The following is a 22,227-nucleotide window of genomic DNA, read 5'->3' as shown; positions in this document are numbered from 1 at the left end:
GTTGTTTCTCGTTAGTTGTTATATAAAACAGACATCTAAAATTGATATTTTAACATGTACCACCAATTTCAACATTATTATTAAAAATTTGAAATTTTGAAGGTTTTGATATTTGCGGCTTTAGGCTTTTGTTTAGGCGTTTATAATTTTCTGATCGGTTTAGAAATAAGCCTTAATATTGTAACAATCTTAAAGTACACACATTCGGTTGTGATACTATGAATTTAAATAAAAATTGAAAGACTTTTCGAATATAACCCTGTTGTAAAATAAATTAAGGGAAAGTTGGCCCTACCTCAAGTTTGTTCGTCTGAAACGTATTTTCTTGGTTTATCTTCTTAGTTTGAGCATTGGTTTTCCGAAAAAAAAAAAAATCCAAAAAAAAAGAAAAAACAATAAGGTCTTTACAAACGCAGTGGAAAGACGTTAATACTTCAAAGCCAAGCATGTAAAACTATTTGAATATAAATGAAATATTTGTCACTGGAAGTTAAGCAATCAAACAACCATCAATCGTGTATACTTTCTGGATTTCTAGAATTTTCAGCACCACCGAAGTTGGTATTTTGAACATTTTAGCTTCTTTATCTTGTTATTCTCGTATTACCACGGTCCTACTCTGGAAGTAAAAAAGAACCGAATGGTATCCCTGTGATAGGTAGACCCTTTACTATCATCAATGGCCTAACAATTTTGTTTAAACATATGCAATAAAATCGCCAACTCTTACCGTTTTAAGTCATCCGCACGAGCATCCTAATGCACGTAAACTGATCTGTGGCCGAATTTCGAATTGCCATTTAAATCACTACTGTTGCAGACAATGAACGGTTTCTGTCATTTAAAAAAAAAATAAACAAAGAAATTAGATTTAAAACAAAAAATGACGCGGAATCAAACTCACATTTACTCAATTTGCAATTTTGCAGAAAAGTAGAGAAAAAAACCCAGTAAAAAATAATCATACATATTTAAGATTATCAAGCACCTTACAAAGTTTTCCCATTACCATTTAACGCTATCATAGCAGTAAACTATCATATCTTAATTCTTGATATTGAAAAAAAATCCTAAACGGTAAACTCTTTTGACCTTAATTCTTAACCTTTTAGTTTGTTTACTTGCACGCTAAAAATTGGACAAACTAGTTTATCAATGTTCAAATCTCACAAATCGATTATGAAAAACAATCAGTGAAACCAACAAGAACTGAGAGAATCACATGAACTCGTGATAGTCATCATTATGATCATCATAAACTTTTATTTTATATTCATTTGTCAGAAATAGAAAAAAAATCATATCTACAGCATACACAAACAATGCAATCAGTTGTTCATTTTATCACTATTTCAAAGTTCAATATCATTCTATTATCACCTATCAGATGTAAATACACAGTGATAATAAGTAGAATGTGTTTGTAAGTTTTATTCTGAATAGTCAATACTTCACAGTAAAATGTTTCTGCGACTTTTACTGACAAGTTTTGTAATATGTAATGTTCATTCGAAAGAGGATATATATGACTTGTTATCAAGCATAGGATGTACGTCATTCGGCAATTTATTACAGGGCACTGGATATATGTACCGCCTCGGCGATGACCATTCAGGTAATATACATCTTAAAATTTATAGTTATTTATAATGTTATAATCATTATTAATAACACTTAATTAAATAAATTTAAAACGGGCAGTTGGGATCCTGTGTAAAAGTTAGTACAATGAATCTAAGAAAATAATGGAAAATATTATTAACATTTAAATGACTTAGCTTATAAATGTGTGTTCGACATTTTGTCCCACATGTCAATCTTACTCATCGCATGTAATACTAATTTTTGTTGATAGTAACTCTAATCAAACAGATGAACTGAATTTTCTTTCGGAAATTGATTCTAAATTCATTTGTATTTTCACACTTGACCGAGCATCTATAAACAAATAGAAGAAATTAACGATTAATTTACCAAAATGCCAACACTTAATCAACCAATGTTAAAAAAAAGACAAATAATTACAATAACAATAAACAAAATAGATATCCCCGTCCTCTATATATCAATGTAAAGAACCCAACTTTTCCTCTTAAACGATTTTATATTGTTATTAGAAACTGAGACCCGTCTTTGATGCCCATCAACAAGCTGATAGATCAACTCGTATTCATGACTGCAATTATGTATTAACTGATTTCAACAATTAAAAAAAATATGAAAATGATCGTGGAGCTTGTAACAAAGCATTCTTTTTATAATCATAATGATACTTTATAGTCAAACACAATTTATACATACAAAGGGGAATAATTCAAATGCAATGTTATAAAGACATGTACATCACTGGAATAATTATCATTATGTCTGCCATGGAAAGTTTAACAACAGGAGTAAAGAAGATACAAAGTGGACAGTATAGATTATAAATCGAAGGAAACAAGAAGAATGGCTAAAAAAAAAATAAAAACGAACAAACAACATTGCGCAAAAAACTACACATACATTTGTAACTCTAAATTCTGATATGACGTCCTTATTTCGCTTTCTTACAAAGCAGTTTTTTAATTAGCACATACTTACTGTTTTCATTCTATGTTTACGTTCTCGTTATTTTCATTTTTGTCCTAATTAAATGTACATATTCATGCCGATGAAACTTTCGTATCTGTCCTATTAGAATCAAAATAATTCCTTCATGTCATGCTCTATGCTCATTTTAACATGGCCATGGGTAGGCATTATATTTGACCATACTTTACACCTTGCTAACGCTTAAATAAACAACACAAAACATCACCATAAAATCAGTGTTCTTTCAGGTATTGCGGACGGTGAGCAGTTCCTGCTCCACTAGAGACGACTGTCTTGTTATTCTTTTGAAATTCCCTCGAAGAGTCATAACTGATGACTATATAAAATATGGAGTGTTCATTGTTCCGGCTAGTCGGATGAATAGTTAAAAATCTCTATTTTTCCGGCAATCCGTTTTCGGATGCGCAAATGTTCAATATAAACAGAAGTGTCATATGGCGCGATAAATGTCCCTGATGAGGTGTCGGATTGCAAACGCGCGTATGCCACGTGATTGGACGTTTTGAGAATTGGAGATCGTGATTTATATTTAAAGATGTCCTAAATAAAATTAGAGAGAATGTGACTGCTTTAAAGCAAATTTCTGTAGGACAGACTCCAGAACAATAGCGCGTGCACGTAAACTAGGAGGAATAAAACGCGAAATCAAACTGAAATTGCTGATTTACCCAAGATTTGTCAGATCCTTGTAAGCAAAGCTTGGAGACAGGATCTGTATTCTAATCAGGTTGGATTTATATGATGCTTACAATTAATTCGATAATTTATAATGGTAAGTTTTTATATTTTTAAATTTTTTTTTTTTAATTCCTTAATTAATATCATTAATTTTAGGTCCATACACAGTCTTTGCACCAAGTGATGCAGCAATTAATAATTTACCGCCAGAAATTGTGAAAATTTTTAATTTTGGAAACTGGGAATTGGCATTTGACATTGTGTCATATCACATCACAAAAGACATATCTCTATTGCCTTCACTACAAAATAATGGTCTTTATGATACGATGTTAGAAAACAGTCAACTTCGATTTAATGTGTATCCGAAGGGAAACTCAAAGGTAAATGTTATAATCCTATTACTGTTACATATAACTGTTGTATTGTGCTATTATAGCACCCATAAGTGAGCAAAAAGACCATTTGCAGTCAAATATAGGGAAACAAGCAAACATATACTCAGCAAAAAAAGAAACGCATAATGGATTTTTTAAGAATTTTAATACATGTATTTTGAATGGAAATTTTACAATTACTAATAAAGATATTCACTCAAAACGTGTTCGATTAAGAAGAGGTGAGTCAATTCCTTCGAGAATGATGAATAAAAGTCAATTTATCACAATTAGATTTACTTCCGGTGCCATTAAAGTTAGTACCGTGTATGACCACCTCTCGTTGCTACAAATGTAAGACTGCTACGCATTTCCTCGGCATGGATGCTATCAATGTTCTAATGTTGTTGCGTGGAATTGATCGCCATTCATGTTGCAATATTTATCGGAGCTGATCAAGGGTCTGAGGTGGGGGGTTGAAGCTGGCACACACGTTTGACCGATTGGTCCCATAGATGCTCAATAGGATTCAAGTTCGGTGATTTGGAAGGTCAAGGTAGAACATTGATGTTGTTCTGCCCAAGGTAGTCCATTGTTAAACGCGCTGTGTGAGGCCTAGCATTGGCCTGCTGGAATAACTTCCTCTGTCAGTCATTGACATGCATCAGGTGAGGTTGGAGAATTTCGTCTCTATAACTTTACGCCGTTAAAAAACCCGGAATCCGTTTTACGGTCATTAGAGATAGCTACCCACATCATGACACTTCCTCCAACGAAGCTGTCCACGTCTTGGACACACGAGGAAGCAAAACGTTCATTCATGCGCTGGTAGACACGAGTTCTTCCATCACGTTTCTGAAGCATAAAACGGGACTCATAACTGAACCAGTTTCTGCGCCAGTTGCGGAATGTCCAGTCCCTCAATCTGTTGCACCATCGGACTCTATTCCGTCTGTGTAACGGCCTCAATTAGGGTCCAAAATACGACCTGGGTCTAATGCCATGTTGTCGCAGTCGATTGCGGACTGTTTGTGAGCTGATTATTCTCAATCCTGTTATCCCAACTGTAGTGGCTATTGCGGCAACGGTTCGATTCCGTAGATGAAATACCCAGATGTAGCGATCTTTTCCAGGAGTCGTTAGGCGATGTCGTCCACTCCTCGGGCGGTCCTTAGTATAACCAGTCTGCTGGTATCTGTTCCAAAGTCGCGAAATTATGCTCTGGTTAATATTTTCAGTTCTTGCTACTTCACTTTAGGACACTCTGTCCTGGAGGCGGCCGATGACGATATTTCGAATAGCAGAGTCCAACCTTGGCATGGCAGCGTTTAAACGTTGTGATGAATTAAATCTTCAAACTTGGTCCTTATATGCGCAAAAGTGTAACAGTTAAGTTGACCACAAAATTCTCGTGAAAAACGTTAGCAAAAGGTCATATGCACTTTTAGCGAGTCGCAAATTTCATGTGGCAGAGAGCCAAATCAAAAGAACGGGCATTTAAATTTAAAACTAACCTGTAAAAATTCGAAGATGAATTGACCGTTTCATTTTACCTTGTAAAATATATATTTTGCATTTTGAAAAATTCATCCGAGCTATGCTTTTCTTTGTTTGAACAGTATAGTATGAAGATATAAGAGTTTTATAAATATGAAAATATATGAAAATAAATGAAAAATGAAGACAACAGGCAAAGCTCAGACAAATTATACTCTTATGGCAAGTCAATGATTAGCTTGTTACCAATGACGTCTATAATAACTGCGTTTGTTCTTATATGAAAGTGCTAAATGAAGCCTTCTATCGGTCAATTTATAAGTATTGACTAATAATGATGAAAATACAAAATGGTCATGAAAGCTTACATTGTTTTGACAAAAAAACTGATATCTATAAATGAGTGTGGTTCGTGTATTACACGAGTTTAATTTCATTTTAATTGGTCTTTTAGTTGTGACATAAATCTCTGAATTTATTTGTAAAATGCGAGTCGCCAGTAAGTCGTTTTACCGCTTATAGGAATTTGATAATTGATTAATATTTTTTATACCCTTTCTTTAACAAAAATAAGAAAAAGGACGATAAGAAAGACAGAAAGAAATACAACATAAAATATGAAAGTATACGTAGAGTCCATAGTTCCCAGTTTTTGGTGAGGTTCGTGTTGCTCAGTCTTAAGTTTTCTATGTTGTGTTTTGTGTACTATTGTTTGTTGGTCTTTTTCTTTTTTAGCCATGGCGTTGTCAGTTTGTTTTCGACTTATGAGTTTGAATGTCCCTCTAGTATCTTTCGCCTCTCTTTTTTTAACTTGACAATGTCATTAAAGAAATATTAGAGCATATACTTGTGGCAACGTCTTGCAAATACACGTCTTGTAGGAAATTGTCATACCTTTATTATTAAACTTTGTACTTAAAACTAAAGCATTCATCACAAAACTGGACATACTAATTGTAAAAACAACATCTTACCAATGTTGTTATTAGATCTTTGAATATAGTTTACATTGGCACTAATATCGATTTTGTCATCAGCAAATTAAAACATAACTAAATTTGTATTTTTTTCAAGCGGGATGTATAAAGACACACCCACGTTCGTTTAGATCTATAAAGAGGTTAAACTCCTAACTATCCTACTGTCTGTCGATACATTTATTTTTGGCATTGCACTAGTCATGTCTTCTTTGACTGTCCATGACGTTAAAATACTAAATCCCTGGGATGTGTTTTAGTTGATTTTAGTCTCTGATGCATGATTTTTTATTATTAATTGTTAGCTGTCAGTAACTGCGAGTACTCTCAAATCGTACTTTCTTGTTTATTTGACCTGTTGATACTAATTGTATTGCTTTTTTGTTATTTAATGTTATTCAGGGTTATATCTGGTCTATATACCGGCTTTGATAAGTGTTTGGTATAACTATTAATTTTCACTTCGTACTATGAACATCAAAATTATTTATTTTGTAAAAATATTTCCTTTCTCGATTGGTACTGTTCACGTATACCTAATAACAAAATTATTTTCATTTACCTGTGTTTAAAGTTATTGCAAATGGCTGATATTTTTGTTCCAGCATATTGTTTTTCTTTAATTGTTTAACATTTCTTACCGATATAACATGTTACTTTTATTATTCTTCCCTTAGTTTATTTATTTTGTATTTACATTGTGTCATAGGTCAAATTTATTTGTTCGGTGTATTTTCAATGGTGTTAATATATCCTTTGATTGAGTTAAGCTATTTCAGTTGATATTTTATAGTGTGTCTTTCTATGTTGTGATGTTACACTATTGTTTCAGAAAAAGGGTGAAGGTTTGGTACCATTAAAACGTTTAAACCCGCTGCATTTGTTTGCACCTGTCCTAAGTCAGGAATCTGATATTCAGTAGTTGTCGTTTGTTGATGTGGTTCATAAGTGTTTCTCGTTTCTCGTTTTTTATATAGATTAGACCGTTGGTTTTCCCGTTTGAATGGTTTTACACTAGTAATTTTGTGGGGCCCTTTATAGCTTACTGTTCGGTGTGAGCCAAGGCTCCGTGTTGAAGACCGTACTGTGACCTATAATAATTATGGTTTACTTTTATAAATTTTGACTTGGATGGAGAGTTGTCTCATTGGCACTCATACCACATCTTCTTATATCTATAGTTACAAAATGAATTGGTAACCCCAAATGATTACCGCGACTTTTGAGAAATGACAAATTCATTACAGGTTCACACTATCTCTGGCGCAAATATAACGAGTCCAGATAATACTGCCACCAATGGTGTTGTCCATGTCATTGACCGGATGCTTTACAGATTCCCCGAAGTTTACACGACTCAATACGTACACGAACACCAAAATCTTTCCAAGATGTCACTATTAATTGATAAAGGTGGTCTGCATGATCAACTGAAAGGTATTTGTACATTATATAAAACAGGGTTTTTCTTTTTTATTCAAGTTTCAATAAAAATAAATAAAAGGCAGCTGTGTGTGTGACTTATTTGATTTTAAATGGTTTTGTAATCTCATTTAAGCAAATCAGTCCAATACTGACCGTAGTTATCGAATTGAATGTACATGTAACATGTGTAAGTTTCAAAAATATTTTATTGATAAAAATGTGGAAAAAAACACTTTTCTGCTTCTTCGTGATGACGACAATGGCGATGAAGATGCTGATGATACATGTAGTGACGATGATGACTCAATAACTCCTTTACACATGTAGACAGTTAACGGTTTCAATTATATTTTGATTTTTGTCCATCATGAATTACTGATAACTGTTAGTGTGTTGTGTCTGTTCATCTATAACATAGTTTAGTTTTTAAAATGATGAACAAAAACGATAAAATCAGTAAAAATGTTGATTTTACCGTGCATGAAAAGTCGATAGGCCAGCTTCTACGTAATGTTTTTTTTTTATAACTTTGGTATAGATATTTATGGAAACGCACATAATATTCAAAATATAACATGATTATCCTGTCTGATTTAAATAAAAGCAACAGTAGTATACCGCTGTTCGAAAACTCATAAATCGATAGAGATAAACAAATCCGGGTTACAAACTAAAACTGAGGGAAACGCATCAAATATAAGAGGAGAACAACCTTAAAACGTTATGAGTTCAAGTCATCATGCACAATAACTCAAAGTCTTAGTCGCTTCACATTAACCGACAGCATTTTAACGACAGACGCCAAATTAATTAGTTTCTTGCATGGCTTAAAGGGGAAAGATAACCTTTAAAGTTAGTTACTGCATCAATTGTTATATTTATGCATGGTTTGCAAATGTTCTTATGTTTTATTTTGTTATAGCACAGAACATAACCATGTTTGTTCCAAATGACGAGGCGTTTGATGCAGCTCCTAATTTTAATATGACTAATTTATTAATGAACGACACAGCTATAGCTCGTAAGTCTTAAACACAAAATCACGATTAGAAACAATATAACCAAGTATATTTCTATATTATTGAAAGTTATCTGATAAAAAGTGTTGTGTATTATGTTTAATTTGGTTTTGTGGTAGTTAGTCATTAGTAATAGATGTTTTTTGGCTTTTTGGTCGGGTTGTTGTCTCTTTGACACATTCCCCATTTCCATTCTCAATTGTATTGTAACAGTTTCCTTCCCTTTTCTTTGTAGAGCCCTGTAATCCTAATGGGGTAAATTCAGTAAAAAATCTCTCATTGACTATACTGCAAATCTATGTCTTGAATTAAATTTATACCTGGTTTACCTTTAGAAATCAGAAGCTTTCATATATCATTCATTAAAGTACAAATGTAGTCCTATCTTTTGCAACAATAAAAACATAGGGTCATGCGGCATTTTGGGCATTCACATGGCCTTGTTTACAAACACTGTAGATTCGCACTTAATTCCTATACTGACCCCATTACTTTTTAGCCCTGTAGTAAAAAATAAGTGCATTTAGTATTCATTTTTTTCATTTTTCGAACTCAGTTTTGATCCATTTATCAAAAAATATTAATTACAAACATTATCTACCAATCCGAGGAGCACAGGACTTCAGTGTTATACAGAAAGCTCTTCCCCAAATGGGCGGTCCCTGATGACGTATACTTATTTACTGAATTTACCCCTATAGATAGTTTGGATTTTAGGTGATGCTTAAAACATGTATTTACCTATTTGTACAAAACGTCTTGAAAACTGTGCATAAAGCAATAAAATTATGGTATATTTAATGGAAAATAATCTAATTTGAAGGAAAAAGGGGGATGCATCTTCTCCGCGTTTATTAACAGTTATATATTTTTCATTTCAAAACTTGTGAATCCAGTTTAAACTACTTTGAAATAGCCAAAAAAGCAAAACACATAATCATGGAATATAAGTTTATTTTCATATAACTTATATCAAATGTTCTATAATTAAAATTTCGCGATAATGATTATTGCTTGATTTTTTCCCATATTTTCTTTTTTAAGATTTTGTTTCGAGCTTGATTGTCAACTCTGTCTATTTCACTGCTGACCTAGTAAATGGACAAGACTTGTTCACATCTCAAGGCAGCAGAATTAAAATAAATGTTAGTCCTGGTAAGTAGTACTAAAATAGATACGTATATTTATTATAATTAAAAACCAATTGTTCAGAGAACAATTGAAGGTCTTTCCACTTCTTACGATTCATTTTGATATGAAAATATTAAGATACGGTTTAAAGTGTCATATAAAGTGTCAAATGATACCTTAATGTACGCTGATTCCAAAAATATATGGTTTCTAAAGAATTTTATTGAAATAAGGGAGATCATTTGTTACTTCCGGTCTGATATATGTCACTTCCGGTATTATTTGATAGTTTACTTGACACTGATTCCAAAAATATATGGTTCTATATACTTTTACATCAAATAAGTACAAAACAAAGTTATTTCCGGTTGACACAAAGTAATTTCTGGTTGGATTTTCAAGCTCATGTAAATTGCAACCTAATGAAAAGAGTCCCATGGCTTTATCGTGTCTAAATATGAAGTTAAAGCAAAGGTCAAAATCTAGATCGTCAATTTCAACTTTGACCTTGAGCTCAATTTCAGTCATAAACCAAGGACCTTTAAACAAATTACCCTAGGTCTTTATTATACTTGGTAAATGAGTTATACCACTATACATGTAATTTTAAATATAAAAAGGGAGAAAACTCTCCTTTACGGTCAACGTACCCTTGCAATCAAAATTTACGTGTTACGACATGTCGCAACTAACAATTTAGTAAAAATAATTTGTCGATATCTTATACGGTTTTTGGAAAGAAGTGAAAATAAGCCAAAATCAAAATTTAGAATATGACCTTTACCTTTGACCTTGACCTAATTTTCATTTTTTTGGACCAAGGACCTCAAATCAGTCTTTATCACTTATGGTATAGCAGTTAGAAATGCATATCACTTATATCAAATGCATAAGGGGGAATAACTAATATGGAGTCTCTGGATAGCTTCGATCCGAATGGTCATCCTAATCCTGAAGATGTAACGAGCAATTTGGTAAAATAAATTTGTCGTAAACTTTTACGGTTGCAAAGGAGTAGTGGCCACAAGAAAAACAGTGTTTGGGGAGATAACTCTTACAACGTGAAGTGTTCGGTTAAGCAGAGTTAGTTTCAAAAGCGTATAAACTGTACGATATCATATTCAAAAAATATAAGCGACATCTTATAAAACAATAAAACAACGAAAAAAAAAAATTAGACGGAAGAAAAGAAAAAATTAAAAACCAATTGTTCTCTAAGGTCTTTCCACAGCAATTTTTAAATTTATTGAAAAGAAGCTAGTTCGTTTTTACTCAGTTAAAATTGGCATCTTATCATCAGTTTCTTCATACTGATGCGATAAATAAGTGGTTTCTATATACTTCTGAGTGAAATAAGGAAGATAATTAGCTACTTCTGGTGAAGTAAATGTTACTTCCGGTCTCATATAATAGTTTCTTTCCCACTGATTCCAAAAATATAGTGTTTCTATATACTTTTGCTTGTAAACCAGGAGATAATTGGCCACTTCCGGTTTATCGAAAGTCATTTCTAGTCTTCAGTGATAAGTCAATGTATTAAGATTACAAAATATATGGATTCCGAGTACTTTTCCATGAAGAAAGTGCAAAAATGGCTACTTCCAGTTTTCTCAAGGTCTCTTCCGATTGTCATTCTTCAAGGTCATATGTCATCCAAACTTTTGTAAAAGGTCATATGGCTTTATAATGAACCAAGTTGAAGTAATAATTAATTAACCTTATAATTGGACATTTCAAGTAACTTACTCTTATAAGATGTCATTAGATTGTTTCAGACCAAATATACCATATCTTCATTACAATAAAGCAAACATTTTGCACTTGTTGTTTCATATATATCTTTAAAAGTGTTTGAGAAAATGCAAAAACAAGGAAAGGTCAAAATTGAGAACTTGACCTTGACCTTTGACCTTGACCTCATTTTCTAAGTTAGAACCTAGGGACCTCAAATAAAAAGATTCCAGGGTTATACGGTTAACGGTTTATGAGTTGAAAAAACATATTGACAAATTTATTTGATAAAGGTAGATAACTCCTTTAAAATTTCATCGAATCGCTTCGATCCAAATTAGCCAAAAATTCCTGAGGATGTAACGAACAATTTAGAAAAAGAATTTTGTCGATATCTTTTTTTGTTACAAAGAAGATGCACCCACATGATAAACAGTGAATATGGAGATAACTCTTAAAATGAAAATTGTTCAGCTTCGAATCGGTGAAAATAAAAAGCGCATAAACTGTATGAAACTATATAAGAAATATCTTAGCGACATATTGCGAAACAAAAATTTTACGCGATAACAAAATTTGGCGGAAGAAACGGAAAAGTGGAAAGACCTAATAATTAACTTTGTGTGTACGTGCATATGTCCTTTTGTTGAAATCAGGTTGAATTTGTGTCTGAAACAATTCATAAAGCTGAGTATCAAAAGAATACATTTTTGTACTTGAAACACACAAATAATTTAATTGGTTATCGGGTAAATAACACCCATTGAAAACGTTTAAATATTACAAATCGATAGTTCATTTACATAAAAGTGTAGTTTATCTAAAACCAAACTTAGTCTAAAAACTAAGATATACTTCTTGAAAAAATGTGAATCAAAAGACCGTAGAACTCAAACGAACATTCTGAATCTGATTTGATAAATATTTGATCAAAGAACTTTCCAATCTATTTGAACTAATTTTTTTGCAATATACACAAACAAAGTACACTCTTTAACAGTAAGGGGACTTGATGCCCGAGTGCTTTAAATAGTCCTCCACCAACAAAACTGACCCCCACGATATAACCAATATTGCTGAAAGTGGCGTTAAACACCAACAAACAATCAATCTACCTTTAAAAGTTTGAATACTCTCGAGGCGCTCGTAGTTGAAATTGTGTTACTCGAAGGTTTCGTTGACAAATGCAACAGCACGATCTCCATTAAACAAACATTTTATGATAGAAAAACATTTTCCAGTTATGGCCTTAAAAACTGCACTTGTATTTTTGAATGTATAGTATTGTTATTATTATCATTTACAGGAAATATAACAGTGAACGACAGTGGTATTTCAAAGCCAGATCTTATCACAAAGAACGGAGTAGTGCATGTCATAAACAAACTATTGTAGAATGAAATAAATATTCTGTGCATCCTTTAAAACATGATATTGAGTAGTTTTTCCTTTCTAACTTCTAAAATAACAGGCTTATCAATATGTTTTATCCACAAAAGATGTAAAACTTTCCGCATGCAGTTTTCGCAAATCATTCGTCAGATTATGGACTTTATTGGTCATTTGAGATATATAAAAGCTGAGATTTATTCAATTTTTTTTACAAAGGTACTGATATGGTACTGGTGAGGCCCTATCTTCTGTAATCACGGAAAACGCCATATATTCAGGAAATGTAGTTGCAGAGATTTCTGGGAATGCATAACAATAGAAATGTCTATATATAGAATATTTTCAGTAAAATGCAGCATTAGTGATTGTAGCAAGCAGCAAATAAGGTTTTATATTTGTTACTTATTTTCGCCATGACTGAAACTTTGAACGTGTATAAAGCCAAAGACTACGGGGTTTTCTTTCACCAAGTAATGTTGCATAACAATTTATCAATAAGATTCCTTTATTGATGCATGGATTCTTTCATTAATTGTGACTGTACTTACATGTACTAGATGATATGAAATGCAATATACCATGATTATTTAAGTTTTCCGTTTAGCTCATCTGGTCCAGAAGGCCAGTTTCAGTTATTGCCATGACTTGGCGTCCGTCGTTGTACGTTAACCTTTATAAAAATATTTTATGAAACTACCGGCATATTGGAACAAAATTTAGGCATAATCGTCATTTTTGGGAACTCTTTTTTTTTAATTTGTTAGATGATCCTGCTCATCAATCAATATGGGCGACATGTTTAAAAATATAACATAGATGTAAGATGCAAGTTTAGTCCATTATTATGAAAACCGTAGTAGATAGGAAGAATCTGACACAAGCTAAAATGTCCAGAATGTCTAGATTTACATACTGTCCATTATGATCAAAATCATCAGTCAACTTCTGATACGAGTTATTATAAAAAAGATGTGGTATGATTGCCAATGAGACAACTCTCCACAAGAGACCAAATGACACAGAAATTAACAACGAAAGGTCACCGTACGGATTCAACAATGAGCAAAGCCCATACCGCACAGTCAACTATAAAAGGTTATTGCGCATTTTGTTCCTTTTTGCCCTTTATCGTGAACATAATAAAAGAGAACAAGTTTAGTAGCAAATATGATGAGCAAGATTCCAATTTTATGAATAAAAGGGTATTTTTCAGATTAACTTGTGAGGTGTAACGGTAACAATATCTCCAAGTAGGCTAAATTATTGCTTTTAATTTACCACTGGTTGGCAAAACTATTGAATATAAGAATATCTGTTTGAAATAAGTAGAAATTAGAACACTTAAACATGCATATATTGAGACCATTTTTTTATATCTAATTATGCATTCCCAAAGGGTTTAAGGTGTCTTTCGAAAGTCTGTCTTTTGATCTACAAAATAATATTGTAACGAATTAGCTATTCATTTGTACATTAATAGAATTGATATGAATAAAAAAAAAAAACCAAAACAATCGCCTGTTATAAAGTCTTAATTTGTGGTATCTGTACAAATTCAAAATGTAGTAAAAATACTTGAATTACTTTAGCATTTAAATATTATTTATATGAAATAGTTACTTACATTTCAACAAACAACTGCTTTCATGAAATGCATTTCGTGTATTCAGTTAATTATGAAATTCACCAATACAATGTGCATACATATCTTGTAATAAAACACTGTAATTGTACATTTATTTGTACAAACTTTAGACACAAATTGAGTCTGAAGAATGTTAAGATTTGTATCTTTATGCTGGATCTTCTTCGAGTCAGTCTATAATTTAAGTCTTTGTAAAATCAACCAACATGAAGCTATGTGTATCGCTCTTCAACTCTGAACGCTATTAAATTAAATCATCGATACATGTTGTTCTTAATAAAAACCACAGATAGCAGCTTATTCAATTACCTATAAGATGCACTTTTCTCGCCATGATTTACATTCCTTACAAACTTACCTTTTAATTCCAAAAATCTAAACTCGGAATAATTTCCTAGATACTCGGAAGAATAATACAAGCTAACAGTAAGTCCTGCGATTCTAGCAGAATATAGGGTGTTAGACGGTAGCTCTACAGAAGTTTCAACCCATTTTAATCCAGCTGATGTAACAACCTACAACATACATGTAAACTCTGTATCAGCTGCAACAATTTTCTCTTGGTTTATCTTTCACTTACAGTGTCCATATTCAAGGGCTAATGAAACCTAGCGGTTTTAATATTAAAGACTTAATATTCTACTAAATAAGTTTAGTAATTGTCATAAAACAAGTATTTTTTATAAAATTTTGCCAATGACCGCCCGAAACATAAAGTGGGTGGTTTGGACTTTTGATTAGAAAGAGTGTTTTTTCGTATGGGCCGAAATTTGCCATGCAAAATTTCATTTTAAGGACTCCATACCGTGTTTGTGCATGGATTTACTGATGTTTACATGACTCTCACTACGCAGCGTCTACATTCCTCTTAAAAAAACCGCTGCGGTTTTTTTTACATTCGCATAGGCAAACTTACGCGCCGTCCATCAATGTCTGTTGGATGGGAGTCCAGGTAACCATACTTCTAAACCTCGGTAGAAGGTTAAAAACATTAAAAAAATATTGATTCAAATTGTGTGCATAGAGATGAATAGTTTACTTTTCTTCTTAGCCACAAGCTTGCCGTATTTTTAATGCTGCAATGAACAATGTACCTTGAATTGATCTGGTGCAATCTTGTCCATTTTCTTGAAACCAGAGTCAATATTGACAAATTCAATCATATATGCATCAACACTGCGGTACACTGTTTCTGGTTGTAGCCATTGTATATATACTGTTTTTGTTCCAAATTTTATGACTGTTAATGCAGGGTAATTGTCACTAAATTCACCTTTTCTAAAAGCAGTTACAGCTCTTACCCTTATTTCATACTGTGTATACATAAGGGCTCTGAAATATAACAACTATATAACTGACGTTATATGAACATATGACTTATGATTAACAAAGCATGTTGATAAAAAAAAGCGCGAATTCGAGTCAATTTGTTTATAGTAAAAAGTTTCCCTTTCTTTTCTTATTTTCTAATTTATTAAAGTTATTAGCTAGTGTCGTTGTAAAATTGGCTTTTTAAAAAAAATATTTGGTGAACTATGAGTCCTTTTTCTAAGTGATCACGGTTGGTAAACGGAAAATATTTAATCCGTATTATAGACAACAACAAGTGAACACAATAATATTTATTAGGATCTGAAATTGCTGATGTCGGCGGCATTCAACTGGTCAATATTTAAAGGCCAGACATTTAGATTTACGAAGGGAAACCTCCGGAACAAACATGACTAAAAAATCTTTTTTTATTCGTTCAGCGTATCCACAATTGAAAAGAAGAGTGAGTTTGTATTACATATTTAATGTCGAGGCCTTTTATAGCTGATTTTTTTAAATGCTAAAGGCCGTACAATAGCCTATAATTACTTACACCCTCTTCATTTGTACTCGGGTGGGAAATTGTCTCATTGGCAATCATACCACATCTCCTTATTTTTATATTGCATCTGAATACATGAAATCTGCTTATCATACAAAAGGTGTACACGTATTTGAAAGTTTAACTGGCTCTTTCCATGTCAGTAACTGGTCTGTATTTAATTTGCATCTCCTATAACATGCATCTATCACAGACAACCTGAATGAATCATTATAGACATACATTTCATTGTCAGAATTAAAACGTTTAACATTTCGAACCTAAAATAGGTTTTTTTCATAATGAATAGATTTCTAACTATTACTCTACTTTAATTTTAAGTGTACATGTATACTAGCACCTAATATATTCTCGTAAACTGGAGTGTTAGTTACACAGTCAACGACCCTGTTCAATTCTTCGCCAGTTGCTCTGTTTCTCCACTGTAAATCATAACTCAATAATCTACCATTGATCTCAACTGGTTTTTCCCAATGTACCTCGATTGAATATGAAGTTTGTCTTGATACAGACATTATTCGTGGCTTTTCTAGACCTAAAAGCAATTCTGCATTAAACAAAGTTCGAGCAGTTCATTCGTTTCCACTAGTACATTTTGTTTAGGATGCTATTCAAGTATTAAAGATAATCTATGATACATGTGTAGTTGTCAATCAATTATGATCTCGAAATATTCATGTCTTTTTTTTATTCAATTTTCCCTTGATATAGATAAGGGGCTTTCCGTTTTGAATAATTCCTTGGAGTTCGGTATTTTTGTTATTTTACTTTTTATATAGATAGAAAATGATGAAAAATTTCATATTCATTTCAACAGTTTTTGTGGAATATAACCAAAATCTAGTAAACGGTCGAAAAGGGTTATCTAATTAATGTGTTGATTAATCAGGACACTACATGTAATATAGTTCTTAATCTAAAGCTGAATTTATATTTACACATGTTACATGTATGGGTCGTTGTTTACATAAAGTATAAAGGCAAATTGAATATCGCAACACTGCGCATAGAGCAATGATAGCTGTATCATTGGCAATCATATAATACACTTAGTCAAATAACTTAATGTTCTTTTTTGTTTATCAGCTCTTCGTGTTTTTGATAATATTTAGATTTGTAAATATTTTGGTCTCGAGCATCACTGAAGATATATTTATTGTCGAAATGTGCATCTTGTGCCGAAAAATTAATCTGCTATTGTAATGATGCTGAATTTACCCAACGTATCCACTAAACACTGTATATAGCTGACGCGAAACCTAACATATACCAAATGACTGGACAAATAGTTCCTTATGAAAATTCTATAATAACATATACATGTTGGGTTTGTTTCTGGTATTTCTAGCAATGCATGCCATGAACCCATTTCTTACCTGCAAATGCAACGAATATGCACAAGGCGATCACAACCGCTTTCGAGATAGAAATGTATTCATTTGCTCTCTACAAAATAAATTAGAATTGGTGTTTTCAAAGGAAAGTTAATGTACAATGTTATATGAAAAATCAAACTTTAGTGAGCAAATTCACACACCACACACAACCAATATGGGATAGTTGAACAAGTAGCCTATTTCAGATTTTTCTACTAATAAAGCACCCGAGGATTTAATGAATGAAAACCATCATTTGAAAATGATCTGATAAAAAAATGAAGCCGCTTTCTCGATGGCAAATAGATATAGGAGAGAGTGCCCCTTCCAAAAATGGACCAACATTTAAGGTTTTTCTAAATATCGAACTCTTCCAAGGTTTTGATAGGTGGAAATATTTCAACAAATTTGAAAAGGATCGGATAAAAATGAAGACCCTATCCGTCCATAAGACTTACTATAAAGGGCCAATTTCAATTTTTTCTGAAAACGAGCTTATCTGCAGTTTTGATGAGTGGAAACCTTCATCCGAAAATTTGGAGTTTTCGAAAAATGAAAGTGCTATCCCGGCGACAACAAAACGATGAAAAACAGACGGGTCAACAGTCAGAATTATATCCTCTGCAACTTCGTTGCGTTGGTATTAATTATTATATTGTTCTAGTCAGTAGGCTATTAAAATTTAACAATACAATACATACATACGGGAAAAAATTCAACTTTAATGTAACTACAAGCAAATATTAATCAGAAAAAAACTCAACCTAAACAAACAAAAAGGACTTAGTTCCCAAGTCTCGTATATGAGTAAAAATTTCTTAAAAGTTAACTTTCTTATAATTGGTGATGCACAATTTTAACATATGTGCAATCTTTCGGTGAAGTTAGGGATCTGGATCTGTAGGATGATTTGATTACACAACACTGGTACCATATTTTGTAAATTTCGCAGAAAAAATACTAAATTTCCAAGTGTGGAATAGTAGTGGGAAATTCCAAAACAAATCCATAATACATGTAGCAGGTGCACACTTTAAACACATGTTTTCAATCTCACTGTGAAGATGCAGGGTTCTTAGTGGAACATTGTAGGAGTTGATTACTTAAAACTTGTATCATCTTTTATAAATTTTGCTTTAACTACGTGTTTATAATGCTTATAAGCTTGGGTGGATTCCTCAAACAATTTTATAATTCCAGTTGCACAACTTCAACATGTGCGCAATCATTTTGTGACAGTGATGCTTCATGGATCTGGAATGAAAAATCCTGCCTCCATCCGAAAATCAAAGGTTGTCCCCTTGTAAGTTCTTTAAAATATTTTCATAAACGTTGTTCTTTTTATCAGACCGAATATTTTTTTCTGAAATGAACCAGAAACGAAAAGGCGACGGAGACAGATCCACGACTGAAGCTAATCTGACCTTTTCGTAGTTTCTAAAACTAAGAGTACAGAATTTACCATCATATAAATGGATGAATACAACATTCTTACCTTACTTCCTACGCTAAAACATCTTTCCAAACAAAATATTCTTATTATTGATTAAAATACGAAAATCCCTGTAATAACTTGGACAATAAAACTAAATCATGTTTATATGTTGAAACAATGTCCTTTATATAATACATAGTGTAACATTATTAAAAACCCAACCAAACATCCTGACGGACTCTATCTTAACTAAAAGAAATAACTGTACAATGTGTAATACAAATGTTCTACTCGACGTGTTTTTTTTTTATTTTATATAATCTTTTCATCTATAAATAGTATAGATGATGAAATGATTTTAATTTCCTCTAAACTGGACAAGCGTTAAATCTGAAGGTTAAACAACGGATATTATTAACAGTCTTTTTTGTACCAAGGTAATTGTTCTTGATGTGTTCATTTTTCAGATTTTAAATCGGTCTTAATCAACGCAGATTAGTGAAAGATCAGACTGTTTACACTTAATTTTGACTCTCAAAACGTTTGGTCTGAAGTGATTATTATTCCGGAAACATTAACATGTTTTATGATTTTAAACACAAATGCTATTTATTTTATCGCGATGTTGATATGTCTCAATGTTTCCTACTTCTAGTAAAACTACTTGCCAGGTTTAAGATGATTTTTGTATGTTTCCGATTACTAAGAGTTAACTAGGGTATAGAAATCTTTCCAACTCTCGTCCTGTACATATCAAACTCATGCTGTGAGGAAAATGAGGATTTAAGTCACTTGTTTTATCAAGTTGTTTAAATACTGAACGACGTCCGGCCAAAATGGAGTACAATCACCGTTTTGTGACCGTGTCACAATTTTCATACTAACCACCCTTGATAACTTTTAAGGGATCAGTAAAAGACCTGTCGCATTGCTGGACAGTATATGGACTCAAATTTGTTTTATTTTGTTATCCTTTTCCTTGCTGATAAGGTTTTTGGTGGTAAATAATCGAAAATCAAATCCCAAAAAAATTAAAAATATCTTTTGAAATTCAAGAAGATGATTTTAACGGGGTGCCATATGTAATCAGTATTTCTTTCAAGATAAAAAGTATTCGATGTAGTCATTGTACTTTAAATTGCCGAAAAAAAACTTATTAAACTCAAAGGATTTGCATATCTTTAAAAAGACTTTTTAAAGTTTTGGATATTTAGCTGAATTTGCTCCTAATGACCCTAAATTTGCCTACAAATAACCTCTGGTGTCAAAGGATCACTTTTATCTACATGTATGACGTCGAATGTTTTGAATTGCGAGACAAAAATTTTACGGGAACTTGTTTTACTTTAGGTAATCGCAGACAAATTTGCATACAGGAGTTAATACGTCTATGGAAGTTGTTATCTACAGTCCGTTTCTATGTATGTAGGTGTTTGCTTTTGTTGTAGTTCAGTGTTTCTGCTGTTCCGTTGTTTTCCTCTTAAAGTTGATGTGTTTCCTTCGGTTTTAGTTTGTTAACCGGATTTGTTTTTGCTGAATCGAATTACGACTATTGAACAGCGGTATACTACTGTTGTCTTTATTTACGGTAAACTGTATGACATGTTTAGTTTATGTACGAGTGTGTTTTCCTTCTTGCTGACCGGCTGGTAGATTAAAGCAATTCACATATGTATGATTGTTTTCGGTTATTCAAAGGATTAACTTTTGTGAAACTTGACATCACAGTAGGTTTATTATGTACCTGAAATGTTCGATACTATGAAAGCCAAATGGACCTGCACATGACAGTCAATATCTTCTGATGCCAGTCTTGTACGAGTAAATTCCAAACAAAGTTTTAGTAAACAAAAAACACTACGTCTTACAGTTACTTTTTGTATTGTAATGGGAGTGAATGTAAATAAACAAAGTGATCCTTTTGTTTATGAGTGTCTCTTTGTCAAAACAATATCTTCCCTGGTTACTAGGATAGTTGAATAATTTAAGAAATCCTTTAAATGACTGCTCATTTAATTAGCTATGTAGAATAAATATAACAAGATTTATCCATATTCGTGGTAGATGTTCTTACCAGTGTAAAGTTTGTTGTTCTTGTTTCGTTCTAAAAGTCTACAGTTGTCTAGTTGGCGTCGCAGTGACGTAATTATCGGGGCTATCCCCGGGACGTCGGAGATGGCTGTATTTATATGTCCGAAGCGGCCGGCCGGGGTCAGTACACAGGAAGTGCCCGACGGAATGTACAACGTAAGGAATAAGTTATTTGAGCTTGCTAAAAGGAACATGGAGAGTACGTTGTACGTATATATACATATGAACAATAGGGAACCCCGAGAGGAGTAAATATAGAAACGTCTACCACTAAAATCCCCCTCCCTTAAGACATAATGTGCACCAGCCAATGCACTTAAGTCCTCATGAGAGTACATTAAATATAGGAAACTAGTAGCAATCAATTTTATATTTTAAAATATTAAGATAACTGTCTCTCAATAAAAGAAAAATCACCAATATTTTATAATAATTAAATTAAAATCATTTCATGAAAAGAAAGAACAAAATTTCCCTGTAAATCACAATTCTTTGATTATATAACTATTGTTTAGGGATCCTGTTTGCAAAATGGCTTTCCGTCAATGTTATCTTAGAGAGCTGTCTGTGGAGCTCTCTGTTTTCTGACTCGGCTGAGCTCCTTCTTCTAAAATGAAGATTTTTCCTTTCTCAACTCCTCTAGCCTGAGTTTTGTGGCCTCCCTTTGTCTTCCAAACTGGTCCATGCAGTTACATAAAACCTCAAATGGTCCTTCAGTTCCATTTGTGCTGCTGATATAGGTGGGAAATAAACCTGCTGTATATCCATAGAGGAGGTTTGTGTTGCAGAGTCCTCAATGGAGGGAAAGGTCTAAATATTTTGCGATATTATTCGAGTGTGATGGCTGCTGGCCTCTTGGTATGTAATGAAGGTGGTATGTGGACGCTGAAAGCAACGTCATATCCTGTGTCCATAGTGTCGGCAGACAAGACGTCGGTAATAACGACCGGAGAAGGTAAAACAGTAAACGACGGCGTCTGGTAGG

General features: G+C 32.8%; 1 protein-coding gene across 1 annotated transcript; it reads left to right on the top strand.

The window, feature by feature from the left end:
* Positions 1-1,477: 1,477 nt before the first annotated feature.
* On the top strand, positions 1,478-12,862 carry LOC127721542 (transforming growth factor-beta-induced protein ig-h3-like). Its single transcript, XM_052228305.1, has 6 exons — positions 1,478-1,615; positions 3,430-3,656; positions 7,372-7,561; positions 8,472-8,570; positions 9,613-9,723; positions 12,737-12,862. Exons 1-6 carry the CDS (start codon positions 1,588-1,590, stop codon positions 12,823-12,825), a joined length of 744 nt encoding a protein of 247 aa, XP_052084265.1. The 5' UTR covers positions 1,478-1,587; the 3' UTR covers positions 12,826-12,862.
* Positions 12,863-22,227: the final 9,365 nt, after the last annotated feature.

Source organism: Mytilus californianus, unplaced genomic scaffold (genome assembly GCF_021869535.1).
Source record: "Mytilus californianus isolate M0D057914Y unplaced genomic scaffold, xbMytCali1.0.p SCAF_1, whole genome shotgun sequence".
NCBI lineage: Eukaryota > Metazoa > Mollusca > Bivalvia > Mytilida > Mytilidae > Mytilus > Mytilus californianus.
Note: the sequence above shows the minus strand (reverse complement) of the source record. Positions and strands in the feature narration are given on the sequence as shown.